Here is a 20,865-nt window from a genome sequence, read left to right as displayed (position 1 = left end):
CTGGCATAAAACTTTTAAGGAAGGAAGGCAAAATGTGGAAGATCTTGAACGTGAGGGAAGACCTTCAACATCCATCACAGAGACAATGATTAACACAGCAGTGATTATCATCAAGGAGGATCGCAGAATTACGGCACGGCAGCTGCATGTTGTCCTGAATATTTCTGTGGGAAGTGTTCACTCAATCATGGCTGAACATTTGGGACTGAAACGTGTTTGCGTCCGATGGATTCCCAAACTCTTGACACAGGAGCAAATGCAGCATCGAGTGGATGTGTGCACAGAATGGAAAGAAAGACTGGAACAAGAAGGTGACAACTTCTTAAAATGCATCATTACAGCAGATGAAGCTTGGTAGTCATCAATGATCCTACAATGAAACAGCAAAGCAGCGAATGGAAGCATTCGTCTTTGCCTACCCCCAAGAAAGCAAAAACTGTAAAATCGGCTGGTAAAGTTATGACCATAATGCTTTTTGACTACGAAGGCATTGTTTACCAACACGCTGTAGAACCCGGGAATACTGTAAACAGCTCATACTATGCGGATGTTTTATGGACCATGGTACAGCATGTCAAAAGGAAGTGTCCATTGTTGAAGAATGGCTTCTTATTGCACCACGATAATGCAAGGCCACATATTGCTGGTGGTGTAGTGGACGTTTTGCAGAACAACAACATAGATATCCTACCACACCCTCCATACAGTCCTGATCTCGCACCGTGCGATTTCTGGCTGTTTCCTCAGCTCAAGAAACCACTAAGAGGCCGCCATTTCGAAAGCAACAAAGCATGTGTAAAAGCTGCGGAGGCGGTTTTGAAAAAACTCTCAAAAAAAAAACGGATTTTCACATGTGTTTAAGAAGTGGATGCAACGCTGGGACAAATGCATCGCGTCTCACGGTAGTTACTTCGAAAAAGACCATGTAAATGATGACGATTAAAGGTGATCTGTTTTCTGTATAAATATAGTCTTATTACTTATTGAACAGCCCTTGTATATATACTTCCACAACATGGAAGGGAGCAAGCCTGTATTCAGCTCATTCTAAAAAAAAAAAAAAGAGAGAGGGAAAAAAAGTCTGACTTTAAACTACTGATCCACTGCCCTTTCTACAGTATTCTGATATCATTGAAAAGTAAAGTTTTAAATAAACTCCAAGAAGAGGAACATCTGCTAATCATTGTTTGATAATTCCTTTCATAAAGGAAAATAAATTTACCAACTACTGCACTTAACACATGTCAACAGTAATTTGCACAATGGCACAAAACTATAAATCTGCTGTATATAGTAAATCCCCAAAACACGAAGATATGGACAAAATTACATTTTATGGTTTAAACTTGCATATTGATTAGACATCAATAAGACATTTGATGGCTTATTAACAACACAACAGGGAAAAAAAAAAAAAAAATCAATATTTCACCTATAGTAACTAAGACATTTTCAAGTAAACTGAATGAGAACATGGAATTTCAAGCAATTATTCATTTTATTTTGAATACATTCTCTGGATACAGTTAAGGGGATCAGTTTTTCTGTTGATTTAAACCGATGATGAGTCACTGGAAGCTTTTAAAATTCATATTTTACATCCATACAGATGACTAAACCTTGCATCATCTAATAACAAGTGAACTTATCGAGAGCAATTAGATCACTTCAAAACAGTATTAGTTCCTTACATTAAAGAAGTCTGAAAAATATTCCAAATACCAATTACAAACTGCTAATAAATCAATATTTAAACAAGCTTCCTTTATCAACTCTCCAAAAGATAAAGTTCTTCGAGTGTCAGTAATGTAAACACCTTGTTCTGAACAGTGTGGTAGATCTGCAGTTAAAAGGAGGTTAGTTGGTTGGTTGGTTCATTCATTCATGGTTTAGTACAGTGATGCCGAACCTTTTTACCCGATGTGTCAAACATCTTTTTTTAAATATTGACGTTGTTGATGTGCCGCTTGCATACATGCATTATAAATTTAACTACTTAATCATGGATGGTGACTTATACATATCATATTAGGCTATTTATTTAATAGGACATTGATATACAATCTATGAATTCATATTATACAATTAATTTAATAAACTGAAATTACTGAAATTAGTTTTTTCATCAGAATACCAATATTTTTCAACATCCAAGGTGTGTCACCTGAAACCCTCAAGTGTGTCAGTGCTGACACGCGTGTTATAGGTTCGCCATCACTGGTTTAGTAGCAAAGGTTACAGAAGTACACACGGTCAAAGGTTACAGCAATACATGGTTTAGTAGCACAGAACAGCAAAGGTTACAGAAGTACTCAAGGTCAAAAGTTACAGCAATACATAAACAGTCAAAGATAAACTAGTGAATAATATGTATGTACAAAAATTAAGTTAAGTAATGCAGTATCTACATATAAACAAAATTACAGTTCAAATGTGCTTGTACAAATTAATTATTTGTAAAAGGTTAAAAACATCATGCAATTTGTCTGAGTCTGATAACATCTGCCTGAGTGTATATGACTTGGCTAGATAAGTAAAAATTTCATTCTCTTTCATGTAAAGTGCTGGCACTCCACCAGAATATGACAAATTTTTCTTGTACTGCATTTTTCACACACACACACACACACACAAGTGGGTCATCAGCCTCGGTAAATAAGAATGCGTAAGATGACTGTTGTTGTTGTTCTTGCTAAGTTGTTCTTGCTAGGCTCTATGCAGAACCTAGCAAGAACAACTTACTCTATTCTCTATCTACGTTGACTACAATGCCAATGCTTAATATCATCTAATTTGTTTGTCAATGCCATGATGATTGCCATTGAACAATTAGCTTTGATTTTATAAACTGTCTATAGTCTGTATATGGTACTGTAAAACAGTACGTGGAAAAAGTATGAGCTGATAGCTGCATCTGCAGTCTCATTTCCCTTAATTCCAATTTGGCTGGGAATCCAGCACAACCAAACATTAAAAAATGAGGGGTTTTCATTTTGTACAACAGGTGTAACACCTTACACAGCACTGGATGTGAATTATACATAGGAGAGGAGATAGCTTGCAAAGAGTTCAATGAGTGTGTATAAATTACACACTTTTGGTAGCGGTTTTCTTTTATATGCACAAGTGCATGGTTAATGGCATGTAATTCTGATGTATAATTACTGCAATATTAGGCAAGAGCTGATTGGAGATAGTAATATTAGGAAGCACAGCCAACACAGGTATCAGTTCTTGAGCCATCAGTATAGATGGGCAAGAAATCAGAATGTGCTGCTCTGCATGCATTAAACAATTGCAGGTAGACAAATGATGGAGTATGAGACTCCTGTTGTTGACAAAGTGAGAGGTTGCAGGATGGAGTGCAAAACTGCCATGGAGGAATACTGTTATGTTTGGTGTAGGCAATGTTGTCAACATTATTATTATTATTATTCGTGACACCTCCAAGGAGTCCGAAGACTCATCTCAGGAAGACACCTATTGTACAACTCTCCATCTCCACCACTACACCGAACCTCTACTACTAATCATCAACATCAGTGCCATCTACTGGCCACCATTACCACCACAGCTAGCATTTTTTTTGTCAGTAAATTGCGTGTGTTCTGAAGGGCCGATTTGTCTGTATGCAGGATGAAAAACCTGAGTTTCCAAGAGAAAAAACCCTGCTACCTCCATATGAGATCGGCTAACTCACCTTCGATTGAAAACGTCCATATAAAGATTCCTCCCATCATGAAGAGAATCGAACTTAGGCCTTTTCCAATCGAAGGGTACAACGTACTGTCGTTCTTTCAATTGCGCTACGGGGGCGCTTACATTCATGCCAACAGCTTGCATAGTCTCTTTAGCAAGCATACCAAAAGGAAATATGGCAGTCTGATGCATGTGATAGTCTGCAATAGCTTTGGGATCAGCAATAACACTTCCATTATGATCTAAAGTGTGCTCTATATCTACCTTTCATTTCCCAGATTTTATCCCATATAACTTTTGCACTGGTCATTTGATTAATTGATGAGGTAATTTGGATCCAAAATTGTTTTTGATTCCAATGTCTAACATAATATGCTTTGGCCCGAGCATGCTTAAAAGCTATTAAATCTGCTGAGGTCAGGTATTGCACTTTGGATAGAGTAGAAATTGAAATGATGCTCTTAGAATGGACGATGTTGCTGGCTGAACAATGCAGTCTGTTACAAACGTTACTGCTTCATTGATAGGTGTTTGACTAACTGTATCAGCATTAAATTCATATTGGCATTTCTGTAGAAGAACATGGTTCCTGGGGAGACATCGTGTAAAGAACAGGAAAGTGATCACTTCCATATATGTTCTCTTCAAGATCCCATATGTGCAGTGGCAGAATGGATTGCAAGATTAATTGCAGAATATGGGCAGGTAGGCATATGGAAGAAAATATTGAGTCTATTATTCAAAAGGGAAAGGTCACTATAGTCAATGGTTTGTTCAGTAATACGACCTCATCTATTTGTGTTGACACTACCATTAAAGTCACCCATAAGAAGTATGGGTTCAGGCAGTTGCAAGATAAGATTATCAATATTGATTTCATTTAACTCAGCACTTGGTAATAAATAAATTGAACATACTGTAATAAGAAATCCCATGGATATGTGAATTGCTACTGCTTCCAGAGCAGTTTTAAGCTGAACATGATGGAAAGGAGTATGACTGCCCACTAAGATAACTACTCCTCCATGAGCAGGACCGCCTCTAGTTCTGTCCTTGCTTACAACAGTGAAATTCCTAAAGGTAGGGTCCGCATTGAGTCTTAAGTATGTTTCCTGTAGATGGAAACAGAGAACCTTGTGTTTCTGCAGCATAATCTTGATATCATTGATATTCTAGCAAAAACCACAACAGTTCCATTAAAAATTTCCCCATTATTTTGGCTTTATAGACACTTGTCTAGATTTTGGGCGGTGAGGGCTTACCTTTGTCAAGTTTATATTATCAATTGTTTTTGGAAGAATGAATGGCCAGTGTCCATCTACATCTCTGGTATAATATTAAATATATCTGCTTTGTCAGGTAAGTTGGCAAGTTTAATTTACATTCAGTGGATACCGAAGTACCCATTTATATTTGTGACAAGTGGGTTCTCATTGAAGTGAACCATTTTTGGAGTTGTCTCTGAAGTAAGACCATCGGTCATGTGATTGATGCACTCAACAGAAAAGCACTTGTGATCATAAAGTTTAGGTATGGTGAAATTATCAGATGGTGGAATAGACATATGTGTTTGAGATGCCATATACATTTTCTTAACTGCCACCTTCTCAGTAAGAGGATCTCAAAATAGGTGTAGAAGTGGTTAGCTTTCTTTTTGCATCCTGATATGATATATGCTGTTCAGTTTTAACTTTTTGTATTTCTTTTTCATCTTTCCACTTTTGACATGCAAAAGAGTAAACTGGATAATATCTCTGACAGTTGACACATTTGACTTTTTCTTTGCAGAGCAAGATTGTTATCATGCTCTTTAATACTACATCAGGCAGAGGTGGTAGAGCGATGACAAGCAGTTTGGGTATGAACATATTTTTGACATTTAAAGCATCTTAGTAGATTAAGGATGTACACTCTAACAGAATAGTTGAGATACCCTACTTTTACAGATGTTGGAGACTTAGGTGTATCAAAAGTAAAGATGATGTTCCTGGTCGGAACCACATGACCATTCTTACGTATCAGGATTTGCCTCACACCTGTCACCCCCTAACCTTTAAGTTCTGAACATATCTCCTCATCAGGAACATCAAGAAGATCAAATTCTGATATCACTTTTTTACAAGAGTTGAGTGTTTTATGAGATGTTTACTGTAACTGGTATTCCATCCATTGATCACTCCCAGCAGTTCCTTGAAATGTTGCTGACATAATGTTTCCAGAAGGATATCTCCAGAATGTAATTTCTTAACAGTTTTGGGAGATCCTGCCAGTCCTTCTAAACCCTTTCAGATAAAGAAGGGTAACATTTTGAGGTAGCGCCTCCGTAGCGTAATTGGAGGAACGACGGTACGTTGCGCCCTTCAATTGGAAAAGGCCTAAGTTCGAGTCTCATCATGATGGGAGGAATCTTTATATGGACTTTTTCAATCGAAGGTGAGTTAGCCAATCTCATACGGAGGTAGCAGGGTTTTATCTCCTGGAAACTCGGGTTTTTCATCCCGCATACAGACAAATCGACCCTTCAGAACAAACGCAATTTACAGACAAAAAATACTAGCTGTGGTGGTGGGCAGTAGATGTAGATGATTGGTAGTAGGTGGAGACAGAGAGTTGTACAATAAATGTCCTCCCGCGATGATTCTTTGGACTCCTTGGAGGTGTCATGAATAATAATAATTTTCCCTATTGGCTTTTCACCTGTTGCATGGATGATCAAAAACACTCGTATATTTATACTAGTATTATATTTTTTGTTTCTTACTTCTTACTTACTTCTGTTACCAAATGCTATATCTACAGTATCAGTACTTGGTTGGGACTTTGTTAATGGCTCCTGAAACGTTTGAGGATGAAGAATTCATGCTCATGGGGGTTTTTGGTTTGCTGCCAAAGCTCCCCACCCACCATGGAGCCATGCATGGATGTTCACTGATTGACAAGTGTCCAGGGTAGCCCTGGACGCTATGCCAGCACCAAAGCAAGCCTTGGATCCCAACCCCAGATCATGGGGTGGGAGACTTAGTGCAACACTGGTTCCTTTGCAGGCAATCCCACTAGCCAATTGATTCTGGCCAAGCTATCCAGTACTGTCCGTCTTGCCAAAGCAGAGTCTACAGTAGTGCAAGCCTATTGGGATCCTCTCTTTCTGGATGTCCATGGGTTGCACCACAGAGCAAACAGCAATAGGGCATTGGATCCCAGTGATGCTAGTCTGGAAGAAAGGATAATAAAAGACTCAGAAGAAGTAGAGAAGAAAATACAGGAAGAAAAGTAAAGAAAAGGAGCAAGAATGAAAAGGCCCAATACCATTACTGGGAGGTCCCTTCCACCACAAACAGGTGACCCACATGGAAGGGACTAAAAGGAGGAAAGAATAGCAAAATTACATACTTATAAACAAATATGGAAAAGGGACCAGCAGACTATGTGCTTGATACTCTACATGCAGTTCAAAAAAGACAAATTGTTACTCTAGTAACAATTTGTGTTATTATTCAATAACACAAATAGAAACAAGCGTTCTTATTCAATTTACTGTTTACCTTTGTTATCATTATTGTTAATATTAACAGAAACCTCTGCAAATCATCCAGAGAGTTTTAAAATGAATCATAGCTTATTTCCAGATTGGCTAATTTCTTATTTTTTACTATCATTTGAAACTCAAAGTGTATACTTTTTGATTTCTTATTTCCATTTTCAAACAAATTTGAAATAAATTTCATAATGCACCAGTCTGATTTTTTGTGTTTTATTTATATATTTACTGAAATATCTGTCCTCATAATCTACATTCCATAATCCCATTGATTAGAGAATATAGATTACAGGTAGATTGATAGAGGATGCAAAGAAGAGTTATAAAGATTCTATCATTGCAACTCTTCTCAGCAGCCTCTGTCAAGGCCTTGTAAAGAGACAAAATGACTTCCTTATTCTCACATGTTCAAATGTTCATTTGCATCACAATTATTGCTAATATGGCCTTTGAACTCCTTATTCACCATAATTTATTCAGGTCAACAATTTATATTGCAAACTAATATCCTCTAACTTATAAAGCAGCACTTCATGTGTCAAATCATCAGCAAAATCCAATGGCAACATATATCCCTTCTCTTTATCTAGCTCAGCTATAACATTATAATAAAATATGAGCAAATTACTCAGACGTTGCCTCCATTTAATAAATCAATGCCATTCCTTTCAAAGTATAACTTCTTTGTCAACCAATTTCTGTCACTTCTTACCAACTTTTCTAAATTTTAATCCCCATTTCAGAGATATTGATAGATCAGTATTTGGCCACATCAATTTCTGCACTACCAATTATACATTTGTGGAATTTTTCTTGAGGCATTTATCTTTGAAAATGCCTCAGTTGCTGGAGCAAAATATTAAATTAAGATATTGAATTTTTTAACTTGCTGTGAGAGCTTCTGTAGCTCAGTCAGATTCAATGATGCCTTTTGATTGGAAAAACATGGGTTTGAATCTCATCTAGGATACAAAGAACTTTTATATGGTGGGCTTTTCATATGAAGGTGAGTTATGGAAATATAAACTATTCCTCTCTTATGGAGGTGGAATAGTTTATATTTCTCCCAATAACTTGGGTTTTTTCATCTTGCAAACAGGCAAAAAAACATGCAATATACAGACAGGAGGTTATGAGAATAAATTAACCTATTTCATCATATTTGGTTTAGAAAGTCTATACATGAGCATAAAACAGGAGGAACCTGATGTGCGTAATAAGTCATCAAAATCTTTTATTAATATTTATATATTTCTTGGGTAATGTACATATTTTTTTATACTCAGTATAAAATTATTATACTCTGAGTAAATTATTATACTATGAGTGTGACATTAAAAATCAAATCCACTGCTGAGCCTTTTACCTGACCTCAGAAACTACTGTTCTAAACTATTATCAAACAATTTTTACACACACACATATACCAACTAGAAAACAGAATTTGAACTTAAAGCAGCATTTATTTAACTGACCTCACATTCTTTTTGTCCAACAATAAGAGTACTTCCTTCTTCTAGTGACATTAAATCTTTAATTTTGACGCCAATAGCTCGACTGATTCTATGCATCAAAAAATTTAAAAAAATAAGATTTTAAATATTTTTGTTATGTTGATAAATATACTGAAATATAAACCACAATAATTTATAATTCTTGATAAGCATCAACAACGAAATTGTTGATGCTTATCAAAAATAAAACTGCTTATCAAAAATAAAACTGCATATTCAGAAAACCAGCTTCCTTTTTTCTCATAATCTGTTTTCCCCAAAAAAAAAGTTAAAAAAAAAAAAAAAAAAACATTAATTCAATCGCAAGTCCTACAAAAATTGTTTACACATCCCTGTTAATACAACAGCATCTGAGAATTTGATTGTGACTGAAATGTCACTCTTACCAAATTAATTTTCAGTAAAAAGTGGTTTACATGATGAGCAGGCATGCAGAGTCTCAAGGAGAAAGGAATTTATAAAATTAAAAAGCCAGGTGATTGGCAGAAAAGTGAGTTGTGCAAAGAAGCTGGATAAGAAATATTTGTTAACAGGCATGGCAAATTATATACCTTGAAGTAAGAAATTTACTGATCTGGATTTCACTGGAATATGAGCAACTAAGACTACAGCAATACACAAAGTAAAAATAAATAATAAATGGGTAAGTGAAATCTTATGTACAAAAAAAAAAGTATGTAGATATAAAATACATTTATGATCATATTTAAATAAACAAATTCTTTTGTAAAGTTAAAACTAAATGAACTTCGAGTCATAAAATCTGAGTGTATATCTCAACTGCAGTAGCATAAGTTATGTGACACATTTGAGTAAAGTGGTGGTGCTCCACATAGCACATGGTAAGACAGGTGTTACAGTGCCTGGACCAATGTTTGATTTCAGATTTAAAATTGTGCAATTTATCTGTGGTTGCTTCCTGCCAAGATGATTGCCAGTGATCACTTAATTTTGCTTTTATTAACTGTCCATAGTCTGTAAAGGGGAATGACAAACAATAAGTGGAGAAATTTGGAACTGAGCTAGAATCTTATTTTCCTTTGATTCCAATTGACTGGAGATCCAGTGCAAGTCAATATCTAAATTAAGTGCCTCTATTTGATGGAATAATTGTACAATTTCATAAAATACTGGATGCAGTGTGTCAAGAGAATACATGGCCTAAGAATACAGACTCTTCTGAGTTCTTTATAGTCATGTATTCTCTTGATCTGCATATATTTTTGCAGGAAGTTTTCTTTTATGTGTTGAAGGGCAAGTAGCATGGTATGCACTTGGTATAGTTACTGTATTCAAGTGCGATCTGATTGGAGAAAATATAGTCTGGAAAGACAACAGTGGATCTCAGTGGATAACAGATTACTCAAATCTCTTAACACCTATAGACTTGAAATGTGAGTATTCTGAAAACAAACCTATAGACTAATAGGTGTGCATATACTCTGTAAACACATCTATAGACTAATAGTTGTGCATATACTCTGAAAACACATCGATAGACTAATAGGTGTGCATACTCTGAAAACACGTCTATAGACTAATAGGTGTGCATACTCTGAAAACACATCTATAGACTGACAATTTGAGTACTCTGATTCGTGTGTGTGTGTGGCATTGATGCATGTGGATGCACTAATGAGCTTCTAGCAGACTGATGATGGAATAAACAACTTTCTTAGCTGGCACAATGAGAGATAGCACAGTAAAATACAAACCTTGCATGATAAAAAAACAATCATTTTGAGTGCAAGTAATATTATCTACAGGGATGCCGAAAGCTTATAAAACCTCTTTCATGTGCACATGCATAGGTACCTCTGCATGTGAATGCAGAGAAAAATGAGTTGGAAGAACGAGACATGCACCCTTTGATTGGAAAAGATCTAAGTTCAAGTCTTGTAATGATGAAAGAAATGATTATATGAGCTCTTAATTAAAGCCTATCTTACATGGGTGTAAGAGGATTTTTTCTCTTGTTTTTATCCCACAAAACAGTCAAATTCGAATCAGCAAGAAAATCAATGCAACAGACCAAAATTCTCTATTGTGGATGGCAGATAGTATGCATATGGTGGATTGTGTAGTGTAGAGATGATGACAGATTGTATAAGTATTGTGTAGTGCAGAGTAGCTTCCCACAATGAATCCTCAGACTCTGTGGTGTCATAATAGTACCAAAATTTAAGTAAATGAAGAGAGAAAAAGATGCAAATTTCACAACTGCAGATCAAGGTATTTCTTGCTTTTTTTTTTCCAATTGTAAGGGCATATTAATTCATTAAATTCATTAAACAAGGACAAAAAGTAGATCAACGCTGTTATTTAGAAGTGCTGCCAAGGTTATGCAACAATGTTTGTAAGAAGAGACCTGAACTTGGGTTGAACAACTGCATCATCCATCATAACAATGTCCCTGCACATGAAACAATAGCTGTTGAGTTTCTGGATAAAAAATCAATCACAAATTGGACCATCCTCCATATTCACCAGAATTAGCCCCCTCCAGCATTTAGCTGTTCACAAAAATGCAGAATGCCTTGAAAGCATGCACATTTTCTGCCATTTCTAACATCTGACATCATGTAGCAACAGTAATAAAAAGCATTCCAAAAGACAACTTCTAAAATGTTTTGGACAATGGCAGCATCGTCTAGTTAAGCACATTGCTGCACAAGGAAATTACTTTCAAAAGTGTCAGTAACTACTAGTCTACATGCAAGCAAATATAGTTTTTACATGTACATTCCAGGAATGTAATTGTCACATCTCACACTGTCTCTGACACTTCAAACACAGTTGGTATGCCTGACATAAACAGGAGTAAAACTTGATCTTTCATTACTCTGTAAGTCCACATGAAATGGTAGTCAGAGACTTTTTCGTATGACTTATGGAACTCAGTTCTCTTTGGGAGTTATACCTTAGCTCTCAAAGAGATACCCAGATGAACCATCTTATACAATATATAGTCAGATGAATTTATTCTTCCGTATGTGATCATAAAGAGGTTAAATCAATCTAGCTATCAAGATATAAACCATATGTGTTCATAAAATAAGGATTGCGAAAAAACTTAATAAATAATTTTCAAATCCCCCCCCCATTAAATTGAAGTCTATCCATTATTAGGATATAGAATGCAGAACAGATATCCGAATTTGCAATGAAAATTAAGTGTGTGAAAAGCATCTCAGAAACTGTATATTTTGAGCTGAATCAATTTTTTTCTCATATCACTTTAAGACTCACAGAGCTCTGTAGCTCAGATCAAATGCATTTATAATGATGTCTCCAATCAGGATGAACTGATCTGTTGGCTAAGTGGCATCAACAATTTCACGTTTGTTTCATATTCATGAAGGAAGCCAAGTGGATTTGTATCCAGGGATCTGCATATTATGTTTATGATGTAAACTGTAGCTAGGTCAGTCATTAGTTATTTCTAAAAGTAGTATTTCTGCCTACTCAAACTGAGTTGAGGTGTCAATCATGGTGTGCTTTTTTTAACGAATGCAACAATACTGCCTCCTCTTTTGTGAGATAAACATAAGATATAGGACTGAAAAAATTGCATGCAAAAGCTACTATGCTAATTATAAAAACATTTATGAGGATTAATACATCAATACTTGATGAAATGGTAGAGCAGTGGTGTCAATGTAAGCCAGTATTTCCTCATATTTCTTATGTTAGTGAGTATGATGTATTACTGTTATTAAGAGCAACAAATTACTCTATCTTTAACCAATTAAATAACTACCGTGAGAAGTTTAGTCTGAAAATCAGTAAAAAAAAAAAAAAAAAAATTACTAAACTTATGAAAACAGGAAGGAAAACATTAATTACATTCCATTTGAGAACTGCCAGAACAGTTAATGCATTTTAGTTATTTACCCTCAATTGTGGGTGAAGATAACAAATTAAAGATGGGAAGAGATAAATATCCTTGATTCTACTGAAGTAGTCAGGCTATTTTAATGAGAAGCCAGATGAATAAATTACAGCTGGTGACTGATATGTACAAAAAGAATATTTAGTTTGAAAGAAGAAAACAGATATCGACAAACTCTTTTCTAAATTTTCAAATGAAGGTCATACTCACTAAAAGTAACCAATATAAAAATATTCTTACTCTTTTCCTTCAAGATCCTTTAGAAGTGCCATTCGTCTATGAACAATCAACACAGCTAGTCACAAAAAAAAAAAAAAAAAATAAATAAATAAAAATAATAATAGTAAAATAATACATTTTGAATTATTTATGCATAAAATTAATGAATATAACCAAATATCTTTTTAAATTCATTACTTACTTACCATCACCTTCCCATTTTTTATGCTGCAATAAAGAAAATATTAGTTTTAATTTGTTGCCAAATAATGAATTCAAATACAAATTCAATACATATGAAATAAACAAAATAGTTATGCCTCTTAAATCTGTGTACATGAAATAAATACAAATTTTTACCTCTGTTAATTGAAGTATCGATCCTGCATGTATATTTAATATAATCCCATTTGTAATAACTGACCCACAGATTTATGTGTTACAAGAGCCAAATTATCTGCAAAGAATATTTTTCCAATGTGTTGTGAGAGAACAGATGCAATCATTTATGTATCGTTGTTTTATGCTTTCATATGCAGGCACTCAAAAATGTGGTAATCCAGTCAAATATGATAGTGCTGTGGTTATTTTGCATATGTAATACATAAACGAAATGTTGAAAGTTGTAGTGTGAGAAATCCAAACTTGAATAACTCGAATACTCAATAAACACAACACAATTAGGAATGAACTGCTTTTACACAGCTGCTGATTTTACTATGCTTTTCAAAATGAGCTAAAAACAAGTATACTGAGCTAAAACTATGAAACTGAACCACTCTTACTGCTAATAAAATTTCAATTTATGGTAGTTCTGGTTTCATTCTGATATTGTGATATCAATGTATCTCAATTACGAATGTTTCACCTGTAGGAATGTCACTATAGTTGTACACACTATAACAAACCGTTATTACAAATTCACTCAGTATATCATGCTGCTGAAAAGTTTTGACCACAGTCCTATAACAACAATGTCATATGAAAAGAAAGTCATTACATTAAACTTTCCGCTATTACAGTCTATGACTCTAACCACAGAGTTCACTATAGCGAGAGTTGACTATTATTGATGTGAAAACTGCCATGGAATTGGATGGCTTGAGCCTATGTGTTACAAGAAGGTGAAAGAGAAGTGGTACTGCCTGTGATCAAGCTGTTTATGTCTCTGCTCTGGTAAGATCCTAAGAGAGTAAAAAGAGGACAAAAAAAAAAAAGCTCCTTTACATAAAGAAAGCATCAAACAAAGGCAGCAAATTACATAGATCAGTATATCAGGAGTGAGGCTAAGGGTAATGAAAAAGTTGGTGAAAGGCAGAATTCAGGAATGGGTGGACACGAATATGGGGGCAGCATGGCTTTGTGTAGGGCAAGTATTGCCTTAGTAATTTATTTAGCCTTAGGCGGAATTTACCACCCACTTAGGGCTGCACTCCCAAGCAACCCGACTCCAAGGAGATCACATCTGATGGAGACAGCATCAGCTATGGGCCTCGTACCCACTCTGGGTCACAGCCCCGTTTAGGGGGCTTGAACTCAGTTTTACAGTTTCTATAAAAGAGAATGCTGATTTAGATAAAGGATATACCATAATAATACTGGATTGTACAAAGGCATTTGATACTCAGAACTCGTATGAAAATTAGAGCAAATAGAGATAGACATGAAGCTGGTAATATGGATGAGAGATAGACAGCCATCAAAGAATGGTATATGACAGAGCAAAATCCAAGGACAGGCAAGTGACTAGTGGTGTGCCAAAGGGCTCTGAACTTGGGCCATTGCTATTTAATTATATGTTAATGATAATAGGGTATGATTTGAAGAGAAATATCTAGTTGTTTGCAGATTATGCAAAGCTGGGGAGGACAACAGTTAATAAAGGTGATTCAGAGATGCTACAGGATGATTTAAAGACACTGACAGTAAAGGATGATAGTTATATATTTAATGTGACAAAGTATGAAGCTATGAACTTTGAATAAAAAAATTACATCAGTGAAACTAGATCATGGGAAACTGATAAAGTAGGAATTTGGTGGGAATAGTGGACACAGATTTTAAGTTCAGAGGGCATATTGAAAAGTGGACAAAATAGTTCAAAGGATCACTTGGATGTTGAAGTACATGCTAGCAAGCTGAGATAAGGCAGTTATTATTCCTATTCATAAAGCTTTGATATATATCTGGACTAGAATGCACAGATTTAGTGAGCTACTTCTTGGCATGCAGATGATTCAGAGGCTAATGACCAAAATTGTGACTGGTCTGTGGAGTACTCCCTAATTTTTGTAGGTTACAAAGTTTAGTTGATAGGCAGAAAAAGTGAAATCTAACCTTAACAACCTTTATTTGGTCTGAACCCAGTTTGTTTGCCTCTTCTCAAGTATGGAATTTATACAGCTGCTAAGAAATAATTATCAGAGGCAACATGTAATCATGTAATGGAGGGGATATATGGTTCAAGAGTGTTGGATCTGGTCCTAATATCAGAGAAATTAGGTAACCAAAGTAACCACTCTGCTTCCACTTGGGGGGAAGCGATCACACGGTTTTGACCTGGGAGACTGACAGACCATGAATTATTTCATGTCTGGCAATCTCCCAGTAGGTCACTATAACAAAATGGAGTAGTCAACTGAGAGAAGTGCAGATAATAATAATTTGGAGGGGTGAGATGTTAGCCATGTATGGGAGATGGTTAAGGGGTGCTTGAAAAGAGGAATATCAGACTGTATACAGGTATCCCTTGCTTAACGTGGTTTGCTTAATTCGAAATTTGATTAATGCAGCGAAATTAACTGCAACAATCCCTTTATATAAGCAACAAGTTTTAATTAACGCGCCTTTAAATTTACCGCACAAAAACATGCAAGCCTCGAGGAGTGTTTCCTGACTGAGAGAAAGAAAGTCGTGACCATGATGACGTCATTCCTCACATTAAGAGTGGATGTATTACAAGCTCCAATTGTTCTGCTGTATTTACAAATTACATTCTTCATAAATTTTACAGAAAAAAAAAAGTCATCTAGAACTTTTATATCAATAAAAGAAGCAGTGCAGCTTGGCTATAAAGTATCAAAAGAATCGCTTAACTGTTATGCTTGGAGGGAATGCTAATAGAGATTTTAAATTGAAACCGCCATTTGTCTATCGAACCCAAGGGCTTTAAAAGGAGATGTAACAAGAACTCTTTACCTGTAATTTGGTGGACGAATCAGAAGGCTCAGATTACACAAAGCTTCCGGCAGTTGAAGCTTATTGCAAGAGAAATAACTTAGCTTTCAAAGAGCTTTTTCTTTTTGATAACGCACTTGGTCATCCAAATTATCTTAATGATCTGTGTGAGAATGTGAAAGTTTTATTTTTTCACCAAATACGACATCATTGCTACTACCCATAGACATGGGTGCGATTGCAACTTTCAAAGTTTATTTTCTTAAAAAGACATTCTCAAAGGCAGTAGAAACAACAATGGGAGAAAATGCGATTACGCTCCAAGAATTTTGGAAAAATTTTAACGTTAAACATGCAATTGAAAACATTCGTGACTCGTGGGAGCAAGCGTCTGCTAGCTGCATGAGAGCTGTTTGGAAAAACCTTTTGCCAGAATGCACTAATGACTTAGGTGGGTTTCAAAATTCTGTGAAAGTGGTTGAAGAAATCGTTGCAGTTGGTGAAGACCTTGGTTTTGATGGTGTTGATGCAGAAGATGTTAAGGAATTATTGGATTCGAATTCAAAAGATTTCAGTGAGAACAATCTTCTTGAAATTGAACAACAACGTGCAAAGACAACGAACAAATGGAATGTGAAGATGAGGTTCCAAAGGAAATAACAATCGAAGAACTGAATGGAATACTTTGCAGTTTAGAATCGCTTAAGCAGCAAGTAATGGATATGGATCCAGATGTTAATCGAAGAATGGTGTTTGCGAGGTCTAGAGAGTCATTTTGCTTGTTATTGTAGAATTTATGCTGATAAGAAAAAAACTAAAATTGTTCAAATGACTCTTGATAACTTTTTTTTTTGATAAAAAATTGCAGTAACTAATGCAGGTACAAGCATTTATTAAACATTTATTTTGCATTCATTTTTTATCTTTCCTAAAAGAGTACTATATAAAACGAATTATTAATACAGTAATCGATCATGGACGAATTGTAATTTTTACCATTGATTATTATATTTGATTAACGTGATTTTGATATACGCAGTAACATCGAGGGATTAACTAATCATGTTAATCAAGGGACACCTGTACTTAGAAGAATAAATCAGAAAGGAGTCAGATGGATGAATAGTGCAGAAAAAAAAGAAAAACTTGTGGAGGGAATATAAACAAAAGGTGATCAGCAAGTCTATGAGCAGTACAAGGCAATAGCAAGAAAGGAGACCTATATGGTAAGGAAAGCAAAAGCTAATTATGAGAGAAAGCTAATTGACGAGGCAAAAAGAAATCACAGAATTCTTTCACTCTACGGTGAGTAAAAGGAAGGATGACTTTACTGATGGTAGGGAAGTAAGAGAAGCAAATGAAACAGTTGAGTTACTGAGTGATCATTCTGCAAAGGTATACCCCCCCCCCATCCAGGTGTAAGTATTCCAGTGCCAGATGTGACATTAACTAATGAGAGAATAGAGGTATGTGAATGGGAGGTGCTCACAATATTGAAGAACCTTAATGCCCAACACAGCAGTGGAATTAGATGGCATATCAGTCTATGTATTATGAGAATGTGCAAGGGAATTAGCACCTCCTCTGACCAAGCTGTTTAATTTAAATTTTGGTTCTAGGAAGGTACCAAGGGAGTGGAAAGAGGGAAAAACAGTTCTACTGCATAAAGGAGGCTGCAAGATAGAAGCAGCAAATTATAAGTCAATCAGGAGTGCTAGTTAAGGTATTGGAGTTGGTAAAAGACAGAATTCAGGACTGAAAGGAGAGGCAATACTTTCCAGGGGACAACATGTTTTGTGAAAGGCAGGTTTTGTCTTAGTGATTTACTTACTTTTTACAATAAAGTGACAATTGAGTTGGATAAAGGAAATAGTTACTCAGTGATACTGCTGGACTTTATGAAGGCATTTGACAGGTTTCCACATGGAACTCTATTGCATAAACTGGAGCAAACAGGGATGGATATGAAGCTGGTGATTTGAGTAAGAGGGTGGCTGATGGGCAAATATCAAAGAGTGCTGTATAGTGAGAGAGAGGGGGGGGGAGTTTTGAGTCTGGAAGAAAGCAAGTGACAAGCAGTGCACTGAAGAACTCAGTACTTGGTCCTCCGCTGTTTAATTTCTACATCGGTAATATAGGAAATTATGTAAGGGGAAATATTCAGTTGTTTGATAATGATGTAAAGCTAAGAATAGCAGAGCATTCAGAGCACTCCTGTGATATATAGATCCTGTAGTATGACTTAAACAGACTGGCAGGATGAGCAAAGGCAAATAGCTGCCAATTTAACATGGCCAAAAGTAAGGTCATGCACTCTGAGATGAAGAGATCCCAAGCAGTACACAATACTAATGGAAATGAAATGCAGGAAATTGATGAAACTGTGGATTTGGGAGCTGTTGTGAACATGTAGTTGAGTTTAGATGCCAAATTGCAAAGGCACTCAAAACAGTCCACTGGAATCCCTTGAAGATGAAGTGGATCCAGAGGTGAGTGACCACAAATCTAGCAGTTTCATCAATTTCCTGCATTTCATTTCCATTAGTATTGTGTACTGCTTGGGATCTCTTCATCTCAGTCACAACCATCTCAGGCAACCCATCCACCATCCTACAAGGAAAAAAAAAATCTGCTCCCTATGAGGAACAGATTGAAAGTCTGTGGGCTTCAAAAACTAGCTGACAGGGTCAAAAAGAAGGGATATGATAGAAGCACATAAGCTATTAAAGGGGTGTTATAGGACTGACACTGAAGACTTTTTTCAGTACATGGCAGGAAGGAAAAGAACAAGGAGTCACTCCTGGAAATTGAATAACAATGTGTTTAACAAGGGACTAGATTTTTTTTTCCCTTGTAGGATGGTGGATGGGTTGCCTGAGATGGTTGTGACTACTTCATCAGTGAATGAGTTCAAGGAAAGGTGGTATTACTATTATTAGTAGTAGTAGTAGTAGTAGGACAGGCATTGTGTGAACAATGGTTAGGCCAGGTCTCCTGTGATGAGTCTTTGACTCCATAGAGATGCCCAAGAAATAATAATAATAATAATGGTACTCTTTCAGTATTCTGTACACTCCTTGTGGGTGTATATCAGGAATTTGATGACAATAATGAAATAGATCAATATGTTTCTACAATATTTGTTACTTTAATCAAGATCACAGATAGAAACATAAAATATTAGAAATATATTACTAAAAAAAACTGGCTATGCATAGTCACTAAGCAGATATCTAGGTGATTTTGTACTACATTCCATAAAATTTTTTCCATAGTCCATGTTTGGCTATCTTGAAATGTTAATGGATGTTTAGATATGATTTAATATTATTCCTGATATATATTATACTGGGTGGAAGTGTGTATCATTTCAGCTGACTCCTCGGATCTTCTGACATTACTTTTGTCTGATAAAGCATCTTCAATTCTCAACGAAATGCATTGTGTTTGCCAAGAAATGAAGATTCTTTACATGTTTCCCTTGGTAAAATTCTGATGATCAGTCAGTGGGATCAATAGGGCTTCTAAATTGTTTCCCCCCACACACACACACACATGCACATATATCAGTGTAATAAAATTCAGGGAAATGACATTAAATCATATCTAAACATCGCTTATTCATCAAGTTAACATTACTGATATGTATTATAAAAAAACGTACGATGTACTTACCATTAATCAACCTAGCTTTGAACACAAATTATAACCATATGACACAAATTAATTTTTTATTGGAATCAATGATAACATGGACATTTGCTTAGTTATGATGCATGACTAGTTATTTTATTCAAAAATGCATATGTAATCCTGAGAAAGCCAGTCAAAGATTTTGGAGAAACATGGGTCTATTTTTAAATAAATAACTGTGACTTGTGCTAAAATTTATATTAAGGATTAATCACTACGGGTTTTTTCCTAAAGAATATCATATATAATAAATTTGCTTGCTCTATTAATAATTTATGTATTTTATTTAATTATGTTTAAATAATAAAACATATTACAAAAGTGCATCCTAGTGTGTTTGCTTTAATAAGCAAAAAAAAAAAAAAAAAAAAAAGCTACACTGGGGATTAAAAAGATAACATGCAGCCTGAAAGTTGCAGCTTCCCACTGTCTGGATTAGATAATCAAGGAACTCTGCTTTAAAGGCTAAATACTGTAATATTTCAAACCTTCTCATATTTCCAGTAAGTAATGTGATGGTCTCACACAATGGGTGATGAAAATCATTTGTCATCTAAATACATCAGACATCATATTTTTCTGAAAATGTTAATCATTTTCAGCAAAACATTCAGAACACTGTAATTATAATAATTCAGAATAAATAATTTTGATCTTAATTAAAAATCTGAAAATTATTAAAAGCACAAGTGACAACTGTGATCTCTTATTTACTTACTTTCTTTTTCGAAAGCTTACACCACATAACATTATAATACTTGGCAGTGTCAGTTATAGTGGAGGAGGATGGATTTGCTTCAACTTTATCTAACTCATTTTTAGAATTATTTTCATCAGGAATGTTATTTTCTTTTTTACTTTCTTGATGTTTCAGAAATGATCCCATACATAATTTGGAAGGCTTTGCATACTTGGAAAAACATTCAGGTGCAACACTTTTATCACTACTTTCTGTGTGCTGTTTAAAGTCTAAACTATTCTTATTTTCTTCTTTCAAAATATCTGGATCTTTGTTTTTGTTACATTCGGTAAGCAGGCTTATAATATCAGCAGTACTTCTTGATGGAAGATGCATTACTTCCTCACAAGCATTTGTCTAAATAGTAAAAATAAACTGTTGAGAAAATCAGAAT

The 20,865-nt window shown here is 35.3% G+C and overlaps 1 protein-coding gene across 4 annotated transcripts in view; it reads right to left on the bottom strand.

Moving 5' to 3' along the window:
- The window catches only part of LOC150095715 (DNA repair and recombination protein RAD54B-like), a 232,067-nt gene that overhangs the window by 173,698 nt on the left and 37,504 nt on the right, over positions 1-20,865 (bottom strand). For all 4 annotated transcript variants that reach the window (XM_090410071.1, XM_090410074.1, XM_090410073.1 and 1 more), the window contains exons 4-7: positions 20,451-20,828; positions 13,069-13,090; positions 12,884-12,938; positions 8,713-8,800 (exon numbers count right to left, since the gene is read on the bottom strand). In XM_090410071.1, coding sequence (XP_090266197.1) covers positions 8,713-8,800; positions 12,884-12,938; positions 13,069-13,090; positions 20,451-20,828 — 543 coding nt within the window. The remainder of the gene's footprint in view (positions 1-8,712; positions 8,801-12,883; positions 12,939-13,068; positions 13,091-20,450; positions 20,829-20,865) is intronic.

The sequence above is a fragment of the Typopeltis vanoorti genome, chromosome 20, assembly GCF_054136105.1.
Source record: "Typopeltis vanoorti isolate ZY-2024b chromosome 20, IOZ_Tvanoo_1.0, whole genome shotgun sequence".
NCBI lineage: Eukaryota > Metazoa > Arthropoda > Arachnida > Uropygi > Thelyphonidae > Typopeltis > Typopeltis vanoorti.
The sequence above is the reverse complement of the archived record's forward strand: the minus strand, read 5'-3'. Positions and strand labels throughout refer to the sequence as shown.